Here is an 18,809-nt window from a genome sequence, read left to right as displayed (position 1 = left end):
CTAGTTTATAAACACTAAGGCATATTTTTCACCTAGACCCTAGTTTCAACCCTTAAACATTAACACTAAGTTTGGTTAAGTTACAAACCTGAAACAAATTTGGATACAACAGAGTGAAACAAGAGTCTGTGATGTTGAAATACCCTTAAAAATAGACAAAAACGCGACTCTATAATCATTACTTCTCAATGATTTAAAAATATGAAAAATCAATGTTTTGGTATTGGAAATACCAGGATGACCAGAAACACTTCGGTAGTATGGAAATGAATAATCTAAACAATAACATGTAAGTAATGTTTGATTTCAGTGATAAAAAAACGACTAATAGTGGAATATATGCCTTAGTGTTTAAAAACTAGGGTATGTCCCTTTAAATGTACTTCATTCTCTAAATAATGTGAGCAATATTTGTGTAATATTATTCTGTGTGTTCATTGACACATCTCTTTGTTTATGTAAGCTGTAGAAATGTTTTTGCCACCTATACTGTGGCCTGCTTTCAAAAGTGACAGTCCTCATACAGATGGCAGTGGAACCATATATATTATGGTCAGAACCAGCTTTCCTCTGTAGGCAAAGCACCCGATAATGAGTTATGACTACTAACCACTAATAATTAAATTAACCCACTGTCCTGGACGGACAGCCCAGATAGCTGAGGTGTGTTGCCCAGGACAGCGTGCTTGAACCTTAATTGGATATAAGCACGAAAATAAGTTAAAGAAAGAGTCATGACTGCATACCATCATAATTCTATCATAACTTCTTTTGAAATCAGTCTTGTGCTGAGTTTGAATATGTTAATGCCAGATTTTGTAATTGTCACAACTTCTGTTATTCACTATTAAAATTGTATACTGTTTTGATGTATCAGACCTCTTCTTGAAAAAAATAATTAGGGGAATGATTAGTTACTTTCCTAACTTACATTATGGGGAGCCATTTAAGATATTTCCGTATTGATATCATATATAAATTTTCATGCTGAGGGAAGTTAAAAGTTACTCTCATTGATCTAGTTTTAGGGGAGTGATGGAGAGTGAGAGTGATAACTCCCCTTAAACGATGAGGTCTGGTGTGTTACTGGTGAATTGACTTATGCATATTATTGTTAATTTTCTTATAAAAATAGACCTTCCATTTGAGGCTGAAATACCTTTAATTCAGTTTCAATATTACTGAACTTACATTTTTCACTGAGTATCAATTTTATTCCAACAGGTTTTGGGGGATTTATTTCTCCCCCCCCCCCCCCCGTCAACATACTGGTTTGATTCTGTGCAATAGTAATTAATTTTTAAGTCCTTGTTCACTATTTGTGTAAAAAAAAGTTATTATAATTAAATGTCTTTACATTGCTGATGATTTTTTAGCCTTGCCGATTTATGTTTTAATGTACAGTATATAATAATTTATTTAAATTGTGTAAATATCTTTATTGACTGTGGTTTACAATTGTTTAGTCAGTTGTGTCATTAAAATATATATTTTTTTATTCTTTGATCTTGTTGCATTTTTATTTTACCTAGATATCACATATTAGGTTTCCAATAAATTAATATACAAATGTAGGCCTACTAAAATTTAGTCTAATGTACACTATAGTCCAGGGCACAATATTTCACGAGAACCATTGTTCTGTTCGCGTGTCGGTTGCGCAACTTTAAAATCACAAGAACCGCCAATCGGTTATGTGGTGAACAATTACATTCTAAAATTAAACGCACCATATATCAGTAATGAAAGTGAAAATCAGTTTGTTTTTAAATACATTTGATGCTGCACAGAACCGTAGTTCAAGTGTGTTTGGATTAGGTAGGTAGGCCTAGCTCGTTGGTTACGAGAACTATATTCACGAGAACTGACTTCCGGTTATCTAAGATTTTGAAATATTGTCCCCTGTAGTCCATTTGTAGCAAAGGAGAACTGATGAACTGGCATATAGCATGTACATACTGTATAATGATAACACTTTTATAAAACGTTTTAAACATATACCGGCACTTCTAAAAAAGTTTGCAAGAACACATAAAAATATATGAGCCGTCACACGCGAAAACCTACAACTTAGCATGACGTCAGAAACCGAGTAAACGTGGCTCTTTACATTAAGATCAGTTTGAAGTAAACAGATATCTGTATGTACAATAGTGTTTGGTTACTATTTTGTACCTGAGAACATCTGTCGAGATCGTTAGCGATACCATCAGTACTTTGATACACATTTACAATCGTACGGAGAAGTGCTATATATCGGTATGGCACGCAAGTATCACACGTTTTTATAACGTACATGATTATACATAAAATAAAGTTCAACAACTTTCCCAGGTTAAATACAATATTCATAAGTTATACCAAACATCAAATTAGGATCGTATCGGGTTGCATGGGTCTACCACTCGGTTTGGCCTACCTGCTCTATGGACTACAATCAACACCGCTATTTCTACTACTTCTATTTATAATCTAAATACTGAAAACTAAATCATTTCCTACAAAAAAAGAAGATAATATATATATATATCTGTAACAATACTACATTTTTAGTTATTTATTTTACTGTCGTTTGCACACACATTGCGGTACGGTAACAGAAACGTTTCATTTATTATTATACCTTACGATGTCATTGCATAAGCTGGCCTAGAGATTAACATGCGGATGTTTAGTAGATAATTCTCGAAAGGTTGTTTCTCCCTCAACCAATTTTATTATTATTATTATTATTATTATTATTATTATTATTGTTGTTGCTGTGTGTGTATGTGCATGCGTACGTGTGTGTGATAATTATTAAATTATTATAATATCTGTTCACTTTACTCACTTCACTTGTATAGAAGGAGTTGGTTTTCTTTCCTTACAGATGTATATTTTAATTTTACAAGAGGCTGAAGTAGGCCTACTCTTTGAGGCACATTTTGGAATTCAAAAAGAAGACCAAGACTAAGAACAGTGGAAACGGAAGAAACAGTATCTGTATTAGATGACGAGCAGGACGTAGTCCAGTGGTAAAACTCCCTCCTTATGGGCGGTAGGTCTGGGATCGACCCCCGTCGGTGGAGCCGTTGGACTATTTCTCGTCCCATCCAATGCACAATGACTGGCATATCAAAGGCCGTGGTATGTGTTATCCTGTCTGTGGGATGGTGCATATAAAACATCCGTTGCTACTAATAGAAAATGTAGCGGGTTTCCTTTATAAGACTATAGGTCAATATTACTAAATGTTTGACATCCAATAGCCGATGATTAATAAAGCAATGTTCTCTAACTTCAGCTTTAACTGTATTGGATGAATATAATAAATATAGTCTAGTATATGTTGACAATAATACTGAACATAGAATCAAACACTTACCTGATGATAACACCAGTGAGCAGAATGAACCTGATCCAATTAGCACAAGTTACAGAAAGGATGCAGTGGATTGTCTTTGTCTGAAAATCCCCTGCGCGTGAGGTAACCTCACCGTGGTGCACGGGTGTAACATTCTCTTTGAGATTGGCCAATACATCACACAATTGAAATGTGATATTTGTATTTTTGCACAGTTCTTTACACTGTTTTTGTTTAAATCTTGAATTCTTATATTGATGTTGATCATTACTTTATTTGTTTGCATTACCAATAGCCGATGTATTTTTCGTGCTGGGGTGTCGTTAAACATTCATTCATTCATTGTCTGAAAATAAAATTTATGACCATAAAATATTATTTTGAAGTTGAGGGAAATGGAAAAAGAGCAGAAGGAAATGTAGGCCTACATAATATTCTCGCTGGGTAAAAATTAAAGGAACCGAAGAATGAAACGATATCGTTCGACAGTACGACACCAACAAAATATGAAATTACTCCATAGTGGATACAGGAATCTGAATAAAGTGGGGTGGGTTGCAATATGTAACAGAAAATTGAAAAACATAAATGCGAAATGTTGTAGATAATAACGCTTTGTTTGAGTCATTTGCATGAACGACATGTATACTATATATATATATATATATATATATATATATATATCTCTCTCTCTCTCTCTCTCTCTCTCTCTCTCTCTCTCTCTCTCTCTCTCTCTCTCTCTCTCTCTCTCTCTCTCTCTCTCTCTCTCTCTCTCGAATAAAATTATCACAATTAACATCTTAGCTATAGGCCTTAAATTAAATTACTATGCACCCTCGAAGAGTACAAACAAGTTTCAGATTGTTAGGAATGTTTTATTTTGCGATATTTAATGCTTCCCTTTTGTAAAAGTCAAACAACATTACACCAGGAAGGTGCCCTGTACGCTAGCAGTGTTATATGACCTGCTTGATAACATTGTATATACGTACCCGTAACCTGCTCAAACAGGAAGTTACAAAAAAGGAACACCGACATTTGTTTTCACGCTCTGCTGACCACAGGCACAGGTGACAAGGCTCTAAAATCCAGGTAAGTCTTTTCCGGTGTTTTCTATTTTAAAATTTTAATTTGATAAGTTTTACATTATAAGGTCATATTGAGACTTATTCTTAGTCTTCTTGTGATAAGACATACGTTATACTGAGCACTTACCTGAACTGCATGGGCTCTTTACGTACGGACTGACAACGTTATCTATTGTGAAACTGTAGACACCCTATATCTACTGGTGTTCGACTAAGCGGACTATACACATGCTATTGTCGAATTGTACACACCCAGGCATACACTAAAAGTGTCATATGAAACTAAATGGTCGTTAGGAATTTGCCTGGAATTTGTACAGGTGCCCCGATTGCTGCATAGCCTATAATAAGTACTATTATTGTGTAGATCTAAGCTAACAGAATAAACGTTGGTGTACAAAAGTTTACAAGATCCATTCTCATTCCAAGTTGCAAACACTGACCTAACCTCAAATACGGTAACCAAAATATAGATGCCTCAGTCCAAGTTGCAAACACTGACCTAACCTCAAATACGGTAACAAAAATATAGATACCTCAGTCCCTCAACCGTTTCATTTGTGTACCCAGGTACCGCGCGTGCGTGTGTGTGTGTGTGTGTGTGTGTGTGTGTGTGTGTGTGTTGTTATTTTTTTAACATATATTTACTAGGACACGGTGACAAAGTGAGATACGTCAAATATGTACCAAATTAAAAAAGAGTGTCTTGAGTTTTCTGCCATCGTAAAGATGTTTCCGATTAATATAGACTTTTTTAAAGGCTAAAATTATTCATTAAATGCATTTTCGTTTCATTTCAACTTATTTTCGTGCTTATAGCCAATTAAGGTTCAAGCACGCTGTCCTGGGCACACGCCTCAGCTATATGGGCTGTCTGTTCAGGACAGTGGGTTAGCTGTTAGTGGTTAGTCAGAGAGAAGAGGGTGTAGTGATCTTACACATACCCACCGAGTCGTTAAAACTCGTTCTGGGTGGGAGCCAGTACCGGGCTGCGAACCCAGTACCTACCAGCCTTATGTCCGATAGCTTAACCACGACACCACAAAGGCCGGTAATGCATTTTCGTGTTTAGAATAACACAGACTGTCTCTTTAATGGGTTTTTGTATGGTCGTCCCAAATGTTTTTTAGTTTAGTTTATTTTTGTCGCACGTATGAAATTAACAGGAGGTAAAGTCCAGATTAGACTGCATTAGGACGATCAGAAAAACAGATTATACAGACACTAATATAATGTTCTAAACAAGAACCAATATTTAATATGTCATTTTAATCATTAAAGGGGCTCTATAAAGTAAATGACCCGTTACGTTATTTAAAAATCGTTTCCAGTTGTTATTTATAAAACTTTAAAAAGAAGGAAACATTTTTAAAATTATTAATTTTAAGGAAGGAAGGAAGTAAATGTTTTATTTAACGACGAACTCATCACATTTTATTTACGGTTATATGGCGTCAGGCATATGGTTCAGGACCACACAGATATAGAGAGAAGAAACCCGCTGTCGCCACTTCATTGGTTACTCTTTTCGATTAGCAGCAAGGGATCTTTTATATGCACCATCCCACAGACAGGATAGTACATACCACGGCCTTTGTTACACCAGTTGTGGAGCACTGGCTGGAACGAAAAATAGTTATTTAACGACACACTCATCACATTTTAATTACAGAAAAATACGAAAATAGTCCTTTTTAGGCTAAATGCCCTTAGAAATATTCTCCATTAAGCTTTACTGTGCCTTGTTTCGTTTCGTAACACGTTTCGCTACACTTAAGCTAAGTAATAGACCTGTGGATGGATGTATGAGTCTGAATATGTATGTGTACAGGCGCGGATCCAGGATTTTTAAATAGGGGGGGGGGGGGGGAGCCGAGGGCATGCTTCCCCGCGAAATTTTGAAATTTAAGTGGCCTGAAACGCGATTTCCTCGCATCTGAGTAACAAAATAGCTATAAAATAATAACTTGACCCCAAAAATAGGGGGGGGGGGCCCGGGCCCCTTGGGCCCCCCACTAAATCCGCGCCTGGTGTATGTCGATGTACATCAATATGTAAATATACCTTTTTCATCTTAATGTCTATATATGTGTGCGTGTGTGTAATGGAAGGAATATTTTAATTAAAAAAAAAAAAAAAAAAAAAAACAACCAACTACAACCATTGGTGAACTGGTAACTGCAATTTATGTGAACTGGTAACTGCAACATATGTGAACTGGTAACTGCAACATATGTGAACTGGTAACTGCAACTTATGTGAACTGGTAACTGCACCATATGTGAACTGGTAACTGCAATTTATGTGAACTGGTAACTGCAACATATGTGAACTGGTAACTGCAACATATGTGAACTGGTAACTGCAACTTATGTGAACTGGTAACTGCAACATATGTGAACTGGTAACTGCAATTTATGTGAACTGGTAACTGCAACATATGTGAACTGGTAACTGCAATTTATGTGAACTGGTAACTGCAACATATGTCTTAATTAATAGTAACTATAACATATACTAAGATGGAGAATAAACCTCGAGTTTCTGGGGGGGGGGGGGGGGGAAGAAAAGTAATAGACCTGTTTTGGGTAAGTGTATTTGAAATAAGGACAAGCTACATAAGATTATAGGTTGTACTATACCAAATAAAGTCCCATAGGCGACCATGTTAACCAACCAAACTATGACCCATAAATATCAGTACTATAACCCCTACCTCAAAGTATCAACTGAAGAAAATGGTACCTTTCATGGCTCATTTTCGGTATATCCAGATGGGTTTTTTTTAAATACCCCTAGTTTCACACAACATTTTAGTACCTTTTTTTTTTACAGGTACCCCATACATGTTTCAAGCACAAGGCTACTTGATACAGCGGTACTAGATGAAATTAAATTGCATACATTGTTTCCTCAGATGAAACTAATTTGTGTTACAACCAACACACTCACATTTATCACCAATCACAGGACTTGAAATTGTGTGAGCAGAGTAGCTATTTACACCTCTCACAAAAACCCCAAAACAACATGTCCTTTTAGTTCGAAAGTGCCACTAATATTTTTGCTACTGAAAGAATGGTCATAAACATTGTAAAACAAGATATACTACTTGTTTAAACTCTGAAATATGAATTTTAAAAAAATCTGGATTTGATAACTGATTTAACAAAAGTGTAACTGACGTGTTTAATTTACTCACCTGCCTTTCAGAAACAACACTTAAAATAATTATTTGGACGTAATCAACATTTCCCCCATTTTATTTATTTATTATTTGGCTGGAGGTGTGGGGTTGGAGGCGATGTTACAGCACACTGCACTAAAAGATACACGTACAAGTAAAAATGTAAATTTGTGAACTGAAAAAATCCGTAACCGACATGGCAGTTGTCTGTAACGGCATGTCTGAATGGCGTCCTAATGTTCGTGCAGTTTCATATAATCAACCTGTTGCTGAATTAATCTGATCTGTTTTGAACTGTGAAGTCTCCACAACCATTGGATGTTATAGCTGACTGCTTTGCCGGTTGAAGTGCTTTTGTGGACAAACAAACGCAAACGTACAGAGATATTTTTAGAAATATTAACACACCGTCAAACTTAATTCAGTCTTACTTACACTAGACGTTTACATTTTTAGCAAAACATTCTTACAACATCTATCGTAAGAAAAGGTTGTTAGGCCTCAAATGATTTACAAGCCACGGTGAGCAGGACTTTTTTCGTTCTAGAAAAATCCCTAATACAACTAGCGGGGTGGGTGTGGGGGTCTAGCTCAGCCGGTAAAACAGTCGATTGAGATGCTTTGGTAAAAAAAAATCGAATCTTTATGATGGATCCAAATTTGTTTTTAAAAACCCCTCAAAAACCGTTGACTACAGCATGTGGTGTATATAAGACATTTCTTTAACTTTTGAAGATCATAAAAGTTATCTTCATGCTTTTATGCAATTGCAGTTTAAGCACGCTGTTCTGGGTATACAACTCAGCGACCTGTGCTGTTTATCCAGGGCAGATGTCAGTGGGTTAGTGAAAGAAGAAACCCGTTATCGCCACAATGTGGCACATGGATTATTAATTAATACTGTTGTTATGTAGTAGCAGCAAGGAATCTTGTTAAAAAACTGCGCTTAGGATGAGAAGGGGCAATTGCATCACGCAAAATACGAAAAAGTGCCCTTTCCGGCCTAAAAGTTATCATTTTTTCTTGCAGGAGAAAAACCTACATTAGGGCCTACTGTGCTCAAATTCTTGTTATAAGGTCCCATAGGATAATTACTATGACCCCATATTTTAGGCTAGGGATCGACGTCCCGGTATCGATTGTAGAATGAGCAGTTTGTTCCAGAACTTGACAATACTATAGGGCCTACATAATGTCGGTGATTTTACACATATTTTTATCGTTTAAATGACTTTTTCTCAAATTTGAACAAAATGTTTGCCATTTCGTACAATTTCAAAACCGTTCACCTTTTAGTGCTGATCTAGGATTTTAGATTTTAGGGGTGGTATCATTAATGTCATGCATTTGGTAGTGTTAATAAACAAGACTTCTCAATTTCTATAAAGAGAAAGTTAATCGCTTGACTAAAATGGAGAAATGGGACATGGTCCCTCGCCTAAATCCACACCTGTAAAAGGAAAGGTATACATGTATAGACGCAATGCTAGTTTCAGACTATCAGCTATCACGACGGAGTTCAGATTAACAATTAATCGGTTGTAGGAGTTGTATACGACGAGAATCGAGTTGTAATAGCGCTCAGACTAGCAAATGGACAATCTTAGAAGTCGAGAGGTCGGCGAGTTGACCAACTCCGTCGTGACAATTGCTAGTCTGAGATTAGCAACGGGCAACGGGCAACTATATTAACGTGCCCCTATCCACAAGGGTTCAGGCACGCCCACTTCGGGATTAGCCTCTGACTTCGCCAGTGACTGACTCCGGAGCAGGGGGGGGGGGGTAAGTTTGAGGTGGGCGGAATTTGGAAAAAAGCCATTTAGTAAGCGCGGACCAAATAGCAGACACTTCATAAACTTGAAGTAACACCGAGTGGGAGCCGTGTTCTGATTGGCTGAATTTCGATTCCTCGGTGAAGCCTGTTTTTTACCTAAGTCTACAAAGAGTACTGCATACCGATACATGTCTGGACTCTTAGACTAAGACTGCTCGGCCGAAAAGTTTTAAGGTGATTTTGAGCAATTGAACGGGCGCCAAAACAAAATGCGTTAGACTATTTATAAAAAAATAAACATAATAATTTTGAACTGCATTCCAAAACATTTAAAGTCTAACGCCCAATAAAAGAGGTTGGTACTCACGGAGGTAAAGGTTGACTAGGGGGAGGAGAGCCACACCCTGGTGTCCAGAATCAGCTGGTGAATATCCGGCTTCGCTAGCAGTCTAGTGATCACAGGATACTGTTTGCGGAACACCTTCTTCATCAGGCGATGAATCGATATGTTGTCCATCTCGGAGCCTGGCTGTCGGTTGTCCAGGTGATGAGTAATACTCACGGCCGATCTCCCATCCTTAAAGGTCAGCATCTCGTATTCGCCGTCTGTGTTGGGAATATCCTCAAAGTTCCGGCACTAAGAGGTACGTCGACGACGGTTGTAGGAGTTGTATACGACGGTGGCTCGAAAGGTTAATCGAGTGCTCCTTGTCGGTCCGGGGTAATACGCTCAGAGGTAGCAAAGCCGGACGGTGGAAACAGCAGGCGGCGGCGAAGCGGAAGGAGCCGCTTGGTTTAGACCGGGGTTGGCCCCCCCCCCCCCCCGAACCGTTCCTGGCGGGTTTCTCCTCTTCTTCCTCGTCCTCCTCGAGAGGTTGGGACCGGGTCGACGTACACCAAAGTCACGGTCGTGACCCGGTGTACGCAACGCGGTACTCCAACAACATCCCATAAGTTCTGAGTTTAGCATAAGTATCGTCTGTCTTATCTAAGTATATATACTAGTATGGGCGTTCGAGGTGCGCCAACTCCTCAATAGGTGGCGTTACGCAACAACAGGGTCCCACGTGACACTATCAAAAACCAGGAAGTAAACGACTTTGCGTCTATAACATTTTGTAAAAAGTTCTATAAATAATGCCTTCTTCGTGTTTTTGTGTTCCCTCAATACCACGGAAGACGGAAACAAAAGACGGATTGTTGCTATGAGATAAGACAAATGACATTTGAAAGTCGACCTTCAGTGTTAATTGTTTGTTTTTACAGACTGCATATATTCTGTGACAAGATTATAAAACATGTAAGTCCTACTGAATTTTTATTTTACTATTTTCTCCTGTATATTCTGTTAGAATATAGTTTAGGTAATGCTAAAATATAAAATATTAATAACACGATGATATGAATTTTTTCGTTTTACTTAAAGGCACACTATCTCTATCACTGATATTATCAGTTTGCATGTGCTATTTTTTTCACCACTTTTACATTATTTACGTCTAGCCTACTTGGCAATTATAAGTACACATCTAATTAATCAATCCTACAATTAATCTTTGCATAATTAATGCAAGGATATCAAATTGTAATGTGCAGCCAATCAAATTGTAATACGAAGCCTCTCAATATTTTATATAGAGCCAGGACATAGACCAGTGGTAAGGCAATCACCTAATGTGCGGTAGGTTTAATATTGATTTCCGCAATGGGTCCATTGGGCTATTTTTTATTCTATCTAATGCTCCACAGCTGGTATAACAAAGGCTGTGGTATGTACCATCCTATCTGTGGGATACTGCATATATAAAAGAGTGTTTGCTGCCCATCAGAAAGAATAGCCCGTGGCGGGGGATCTGGGCGGCCCTCCCCCCGAAAATTTGGAAAAATTGACCCCTTCTAGGGCTATTCTGAGGTGTTTTCTGCTGGCTAGCCGAGCTGCCTTCTGACCACATTCACAGGAATGTAAAAAATAGGGATATGAAAAGAAAATTCGCCTTGAGCAGGGGGGGGGGGGGTCGACCCCCCCTGCGCACGCGCCTGTGACATCCAATAGCTGATTAATTTATCAATGTGCTCTAGTGGTGTCATAAAGCAAATATAAATTTTAACTTAAAAGGCATTCACAGCATCCAGGTTAGTTTGAAGACTGATAATAAAATTTGAACACACACACACACACACACACACACACACACACACACACACACACACACACACACACACACACACACACCTCAAATATGTTCATCCCCAACAAAAAAATCCTGTTCGCCCCCACTTGGGGTTTTGGTGTATCCTTTTTTAAAATATCGATAAGGGAAAGAAAAAAAACAATCAAAATTATGAAACATGACTACGTTTGTAGGTAAAATAGGTCATGTGATTACTAACACCCATGTATATTAATCAATGTCATCTTTAATGCCTAACATTAATATTGGGGGTGGAGCGAACCGACAAATAGTTGGGGGCGAACTGGCTTGGAGAGGAAACGTCTGGTACCCAAGCCATTGACGATAATTTGTTTTAAAAAGTCATAATAAAGTTTTATGTAAATTCACAGACATTGTACTCCAAAATGATTATCACTTCTGAACAAAATATTAATACAAAATAATAATTTTACTCCCATTTTGCAGTTGGTTCGAATTAATGTTAGTCACGAAAAAACGTACAACACGTACACACCTTACCTACGTATATTAAGCCTACGGTACAACAAACAAGAAATAAAAAAAAAATTCGATCTGCACATCAGTTTCTACTTATTTTTATTTCGTTTCATAATTAATGCAAGTTGAATACGCTGTATTTTGATGTTATTTGTTTATTTTTAATTGTGTACGAAAACGACTTGCTAGACTGGTTTCCTTTTTCACGTAGGACCCTATTTTCGTGTGGCGTCACCTGGCGTTGACTTCACCTCGAAGCCTCATTAGAGAGGTTTCGCAACCATACGGGTACCGTTACTGTTACGGATAGTGACATGTCACCGCTTTGCATATTGTTGGTGACATCACAGCAATTTGTTTCCAGCTCTTTACAATTAAATTTTTTGCTACATTAATAAATTAAAAAAATAATAATAATAATTTAATCTGAGAATGCCGTCATCTTTAAGTCACTAACCATGCCGATCTGCGAAAGTAGCTAAACGATTAGTACTGTTACCGATCTGCGAAAGTAGCTAAACGATTAGTACTGTTACTGATCTGCGAAAGTAGCTAAACGATTAGTACTGTTACCGATCTGCGAAAGTAGCTAAACGATTAGTACTGTTACCGATCTGCGAAAGTAGCTAAACGATTGGTACTGTTACCGAATCATATTGGGCCGAATTTACGAAGCCTGGTTTTTTTCTTAAAGGGACATTCCTGAGTTTGCTGCAATTTTAAAGATGATATCGACTGACAGAGACTTTTTAACGATTGTAATTACATATCAAATATATTTATTCTGCATAAAATATTAGTGGCTGTATATTAAACGTGTTTCTGATCGTTCTATTATTTGTACAAGGTTAAATTTCATTTTACTTCCTAAAATATTTTTGTTCGTGCATACGAAATTATTTGAAAACAAAATCCAGTTTGGGCTTCTTACAAATATTAAGACGACCAGAAACACATTGAATATATAGACACTGATATTCTAAACAAGAAAATATATTTAATATGTAAGTTTAATCGTAGAAATATTTTATTAGTCGGAAACATCTTATAATGCAGCAAACTCGGGAATGTCCCTTTAAACACAGCTAGGTGTTTAAGCATTGTAGATGTATGTAGTAACACGCAAACAGGCTTTGAAAATTCGGGCTATTAATCTGTGTTTGTTTAACGACACGACTAGAGCACATTGATTCATTAATCATCGGCTGTTGGATGTCAAACATTTGGTAATTTTTTACAAATAGTCATTAGAGGAAACATTTTTTTTTTAATGCAGCAAGGGATCTTTTTTATGCACTTTCCCACAGACAGGATAGCACATACCACTGCCTTTGATATACCAGTCATGGTGCACTGGCTGGAACGAAATCGGGCTATTATCATTATCCGTATCAGTAAAGGTGTGACTGTAAAACCTCACTACTTTACATAGCATTGCCCTTACATCAAGTGTCATCTATTTACTAGTATTATAATATATTATAACAGAATTCATGAACAGGACAGGTCTAAGTCCACGGTGGTTTTAATCTGATTTGTATCCTCTTACGTACAAATGCGTATTCGGTAAAAGTTCAAGTACCCTTGTGTCATACACATATTTGAAGTATTTGGGTCATGTATTCAGGACAGATCTAGTATAGAGGTTAACTCTGCAATCACAAAGCGCGTATGCAGGAAATTGTACTGGGGATGTCTCGACTGGCGAGCAAAGTTTTTAAGTGGGGTCGGGTCGGGTCGTGCTTCCCCGGAATATACATTAAATACAGCCACACCACTATTCCCCGACCCCGTGTAGTTACTTTGTAGAGCACATATTTACGAAATAGGTCTTCATTAAAAATATACATATAATACTCAAAGTCTTTCTAGGGGCGGGACAAAGCATAGTGGTAATGCGCTCACCTGATGTGCGGTCGGTCAAGGATCGATCCCCGTCTGTGGCCCATTGGTGAACTACGACTGGCATATCAGAGACAGTGGTATGTGTTATCCTGTCTATGGGATAATGCATACAAAATATCCCTAGCTACTAATGGAAAAACATTAGCGGGTTTTCTCTCTAAGACTATATGTCAAAATTACCAAATGTCTGACATCAAATAGTCGGTTATTAATAATGCTCTAGTGGTGTCGTTAAACAAAACAAACTTCTTGGGATGAGGAGTGTCTTCTTCTTTAGCGACGTTAGATCCGCGGTTATAATATTTAACTAATTTATAATAAAACAAATTATACTCACCCGGGATATTTTGCGTCTTACACACAATTCATGAAAATGCCTGGAATTGAAAACATTATGATTTGTTACTAGACGAAAACAACATAATAAATGGCAAAAAAATTGCCTTATATAGAAGAAAAACTTGAATTCAACTTTAAAGTCGACTATTACCCTACCCATATATTGCAAAGTTACACTTGACAGGTGTGAGTACAATAGACAGGTATAACATTACAATCTTATAGTCTGTTTCAATTTGTTTGTGTGTGCGTGCGTGCGTGTGCGTGCGTGCGTATGTGTGTGTGTTTGTTTGTGTGGTGTTTTTTTAAGTAAATGAACATTTTTCATATATAAGGGGCGGGACGTAGCCAAGTGGTAAAGCGCTCGCTTGGTGTGCGGTCGGTGTGGGATCGATCCCCGTCGGTCGGACCTTTGGACTATTTCTCGATCCAGCCAGTGCACCACGACAGGTATATAAAAGGCCGTGGTATGTGTTATCCTGTCTGTGGGATGGTGCATATAAAAGATCCCTTGCTGCTATTGGAACAAAAATGTAGCGGGTTTCCTCTCTTAAGACTATATGTCAAAATTACCCAATGTTTGGCATCCAATAGCCGATGCTTAATAAAATTAATCAATGTTCTCTAGTAGTGTCGTTAAACAAAAAACAAAATTGTTTCATCTATAACAAACAACTTTATTCTTTTTATTATAAATTATAAATTATTATTATTATGTCTTTAAATATCACTGCCCCCTTTCCTTACTCTCTTAATGACAGCAGTATCGAGGCTCGTAATATTCAGCTTTTTTTTCGTTTCAGAATAAATTGATCTTGACAAACAAGATAAAATGTGGATGGAGACTGACTGCGAGGTATGAGCTACGGAAGGCAAACCACGCATAGTGCAGGAACTTTGGCCGTTCCTGATGAACACAGCGGTAAGTATATCACACACAAAACATGTATAGTGCAGGAACTTCGACCATTCCTGATGAAAACATTAGTAAATACTTCACACACAAAACACGCATAGTGCAGGAACTTAGACGATTCCTGATGAAAACATTAGTAAATACTTCACACACAAAACACGCATAGTGCAGGAACTTAGACGATTCCTGATGAAAACATTAGTAAATACTTCACACACAAAACACGCATAGTGCAGGAACTTAGACGATTCCTGATGAAAACATTAGTAAATACTTCACACACAAAACACGCATAGTACAGGAACTTAGACGATTCCTGATGAAAACATTAGTAAATACTTCACACACAAAACACGCATAGTACAGGAACTTGGACCATTCCTGAAACAGTGGTAAGTACTTCACACACAAAACACGTATAGTGCAGGAACGTCGACCATTCCTGATGAAAACAGTGGTAAGTACTTCACACACAAAACACGCATAGTACAGGAACTTTGACCATTCCTGATGGAAACAGTGGTAAGTACTTCACACACAAAACACGTATAGTGCAGGAACGTCGACCATTCCTGATGAAAACAGTGGTAAGTACTTCACACACAAAACACGCGTAGTGCGGGAACTTTGACCATTCCTGATGGAAACAGTGGTAAGTACTTCACACACAAAACACGTATAGTGCAGGAACGTCGACCATTCCTGATGGAAACAGTGGTAAGTACTTCACACACAAAACACGCGTAGTGCGGGAACTTTGACCATTCCTGATGGAAACAGTGGTAAGTACTTCACACACAAAACACGTATAGTGCAGGAACGTCGACCATTCCTGATGAAAACAGTGGTAAGTACTTCACACACAAAACACGCATAGTACAGGAACTTGGACCATTCCTGAAACAGTGGTAAGTACTTCACACACAAAACACGTATAGTGCAGGAACGTCGACCATTCCTGATGGAAACAGTGGTAAGTACTTCACACACAAAACACGCGTAGTGCGGGAACTTTGACCATTCCTGATGAAAACAGTGGTAAGTACTTCACACACAAAACACGCATAGTGCGGGAACTTTGACCATTCCTGATGAAAACAGTGGTAAGTACTTCACACACAAAACACGCATAGTGCGGGAACTTTGACCATTCCTGATAAAAATAGTGGTAAGTACTTCACACACAAAACACGTGTAGTGCTGGAACTTTGACCATTCCTGATAAAAATAGTGGTAAGTACTTCACACATTAAACTCTGGAAATACATGATCCCAGTCTTTTGTTTCAGTTCAAATGTAATTAAACTATTGATATTAATATTAAACTATTAACAATGATAATTCTAAAATTGATTTTATTAAACACTCATAAAATGTATTATTAATAAAATATGCATGTTATATAAATATACTTTGCCATTCATTTATTAAAGCAAGCAACATTTATTTTTATTTCAATCATTATTTTTTTAATTATGAATATTTTTTTTTTTTTGGTCTTTAATGAAAAAAGTGTCCTGATAATGATGACAATGCCTCCAAAGTCTAAGATGTCTTGTCACATTACTAGTTAAAATACTAAATGGTTAGTCGTCAGTGGCCAGTGAGAGAGAAGTCGATGTTGTGGCCAAACACCTTCCCAAATTAGCTGTTGAAACTCGATGTGGGTGTGAGCTGGTGCCGGGGTGTGAACCCAGTAGCTATCAGCCAGCACCACTGAGGATACTCATTAACAGATTTAGTCCTTCGGAGTATTAAGCTTTCTGCCAAAGGTGGGGGTCTTGATTGGTCGAGTGAAAGATCAGCCGCATACGAAGAAGGAAGTGTTTTATTTAACGATGCACTCAACACATTTTAATTTCGGTTATAATGGCTTCGGACATATGGTTAAGGACCACACAGATATATAGAGAGGAAACCCGCGATCAGCTGCATACGGGATAATGTACTTTGGGTTTTGTCAGATCTACCAACCAAGAAAAATCGGAGTTGTCAATAAGAAAAGGCGTCAATGTAAATAAGATCCGATAATAATACGACTTGGCATGGCGGATCCAGAGGACGTTTATGGGGGTACACCCCTCCCAAGCCTCTCCAATTATAATACGACTTGGCATGGCGGATCCAGAGGACGTTTATGGGGGTACACCCCTCCCAAGCCGCTCCAAGTGTCCAAATTAGCCTAGCTTACAAGCAATTCATGATTATTTAGCGACTAACTGACAGTCCCTCAAAATATGCTCTTTACGAATTGTATCTTCACCTTAAAACATTGTGGGTCCGCCCCTGTTGTATAGTAATCTTCTGTAAATCATAATAGCAATATTAAATATTTTGTTCGTTTAAAAATAATATGTTATGTTATGGTGGGTTTTTTGGTGGTTTTTTGTTTTTGTTGAGGTTGTTGTTGAGGGGGGGGGGGGGATTGGGGTTTTTTTGGGGTCAGTGGGGGTAGTTTTGTGTGTGTGTGTGTGTGTGTGTGTGTGTGTGTGTGTGTGTGCTGTGTTTCGTTTTCTTTGGGGGGATGGGGTGGGTTTTTTTAATATTTGTTTTTTATAATGTTTTCCCCTTTATCTATTGATTATAATCACTATTTTAAAAAATCGTATTTGTATTTGACATAGGAGCTCAAGATTTACTGGGAAAAAGTACTGACTATCACGGATTCATCAGAAAAAGAGGCAAAAGAGAGAGATTCTTCGAAAACTTCAAATTTGCCAAATCAATAATTCCAGACTTGTTACTCTGTGAGTATAGTTATGTACATATATATATTCTTTATATTATAATATATTCGCAGGACTGTATGTAAACCAGCGGAGGGATTTGGGAATACTAAAAATATGATAAAGTGATATTTGAGGAGGGGGTTCCAGAATTATGAGGGAGCGGGTCCATTCTTATATACCCGCAACAACGTCCATAACCCCCTCCCCAATGCAAACACACTTTTATTTAAACCGTGAAAATGAAGCGGTATACTCACCAGACATAATATAATAATTATGCCCCCCACCCCGTAATAATTTCTGGAACCGTCCTAAATTTATCAGAGCTATTTTTGTATAAATGGAGAAGAGGCTATATATAATGTGTGCTCTGAATTTTCCTGATTTTTTTATTTTATCCATTATCCCCTAATTATACTACCCCACTTTCATTGGGGATATTTTGAAAAACATAATAATATATCAAGTAAAACAATTGCATTTGATAGTGTTCGATAGATGACGTGTCTAATTATTGTAGTCGTGTCTTACTATACGGTGATTAGATCGCGTCACCTCTAGCCCTCCCTTTATTGACATGTCTACCCTACAACATAATAACAAAGGGTCGTGTCTTACTATACGGTGGATGATAAGATAAAAAATCAATGTGCTCTAGTGGCGTCGTTAAATAAAACAAACGTTTACTATACGGTGATTAGATCGCGTCACCTCTAGCCCTCCCTTTATTGACATGTCTACCCTACAACATAATAACAAAGGGGCGGACAAGAGGTTACTCGAGCTATATGGCGCGATGTATGGAACATTCAAACAGCGTAGTTTAAATGGTCACGTGGTTCATAAATTTACA

The 18,809-nt window shown here is 37.7% G+C and overlaps 1 protein-coding gene across 4 annotated transcripts in view; it reads left to right on the top strand.

Annotated features, from left to right (window-relative positions):
• Positions 1-4,365: 4,365 nt before the first annotated feature.
• The window catches only part of LOC121383460 (SH3 domain-binding protein 2-like), a 30,971-nt gene continuing 16,527 nt past the window's right edge, over positions 4,366-18,809 (top strand). For 2 of the 4 annotated variants that reach the window (XM_041513519.1, XM_041513515.1), the window contains exons 1-3: positions 4,366-4,438; positions 15,115-15,233; positions 17,852-17,974. In XM_041513519.1, coding sequence (XP_041369453.1) covers positions 15,170-15,233; positions 17,852-17,974 — 187 coding nt within the window. In that variant the 5' untranslated portion in view covers positions 4,366-4,438; positions 15,115-15,169. Of the gene's footprint in view, positions 4,439-10,472; positions 10,696-15,114; positions 15,234-17,851; positions 17,975-18,809 lie in introns of those variants that run through there. The other 2 variants (XM_041513518.1, XM_041513516.1) reach the window with 2 other exon arrangements.

The sequence above is a fragment of the Gigantopelta aegis genome, chromosome 10, assembly GCF_016097555.1.
Source record: "Gigantopelta aegis isolate Gae_Host chromosome 10, Gae_host_genome, whole genome shotgun sequence".
NCBI lineage: Eukaryota > Metazoa > Mollusca > Gastropoda > Neomphalida > Peltospiridae > Gigantopelta > Gigantopelta aegis.
This window is presented reverse-complemented; position numbering and strand designations above follow the sequence as displayed.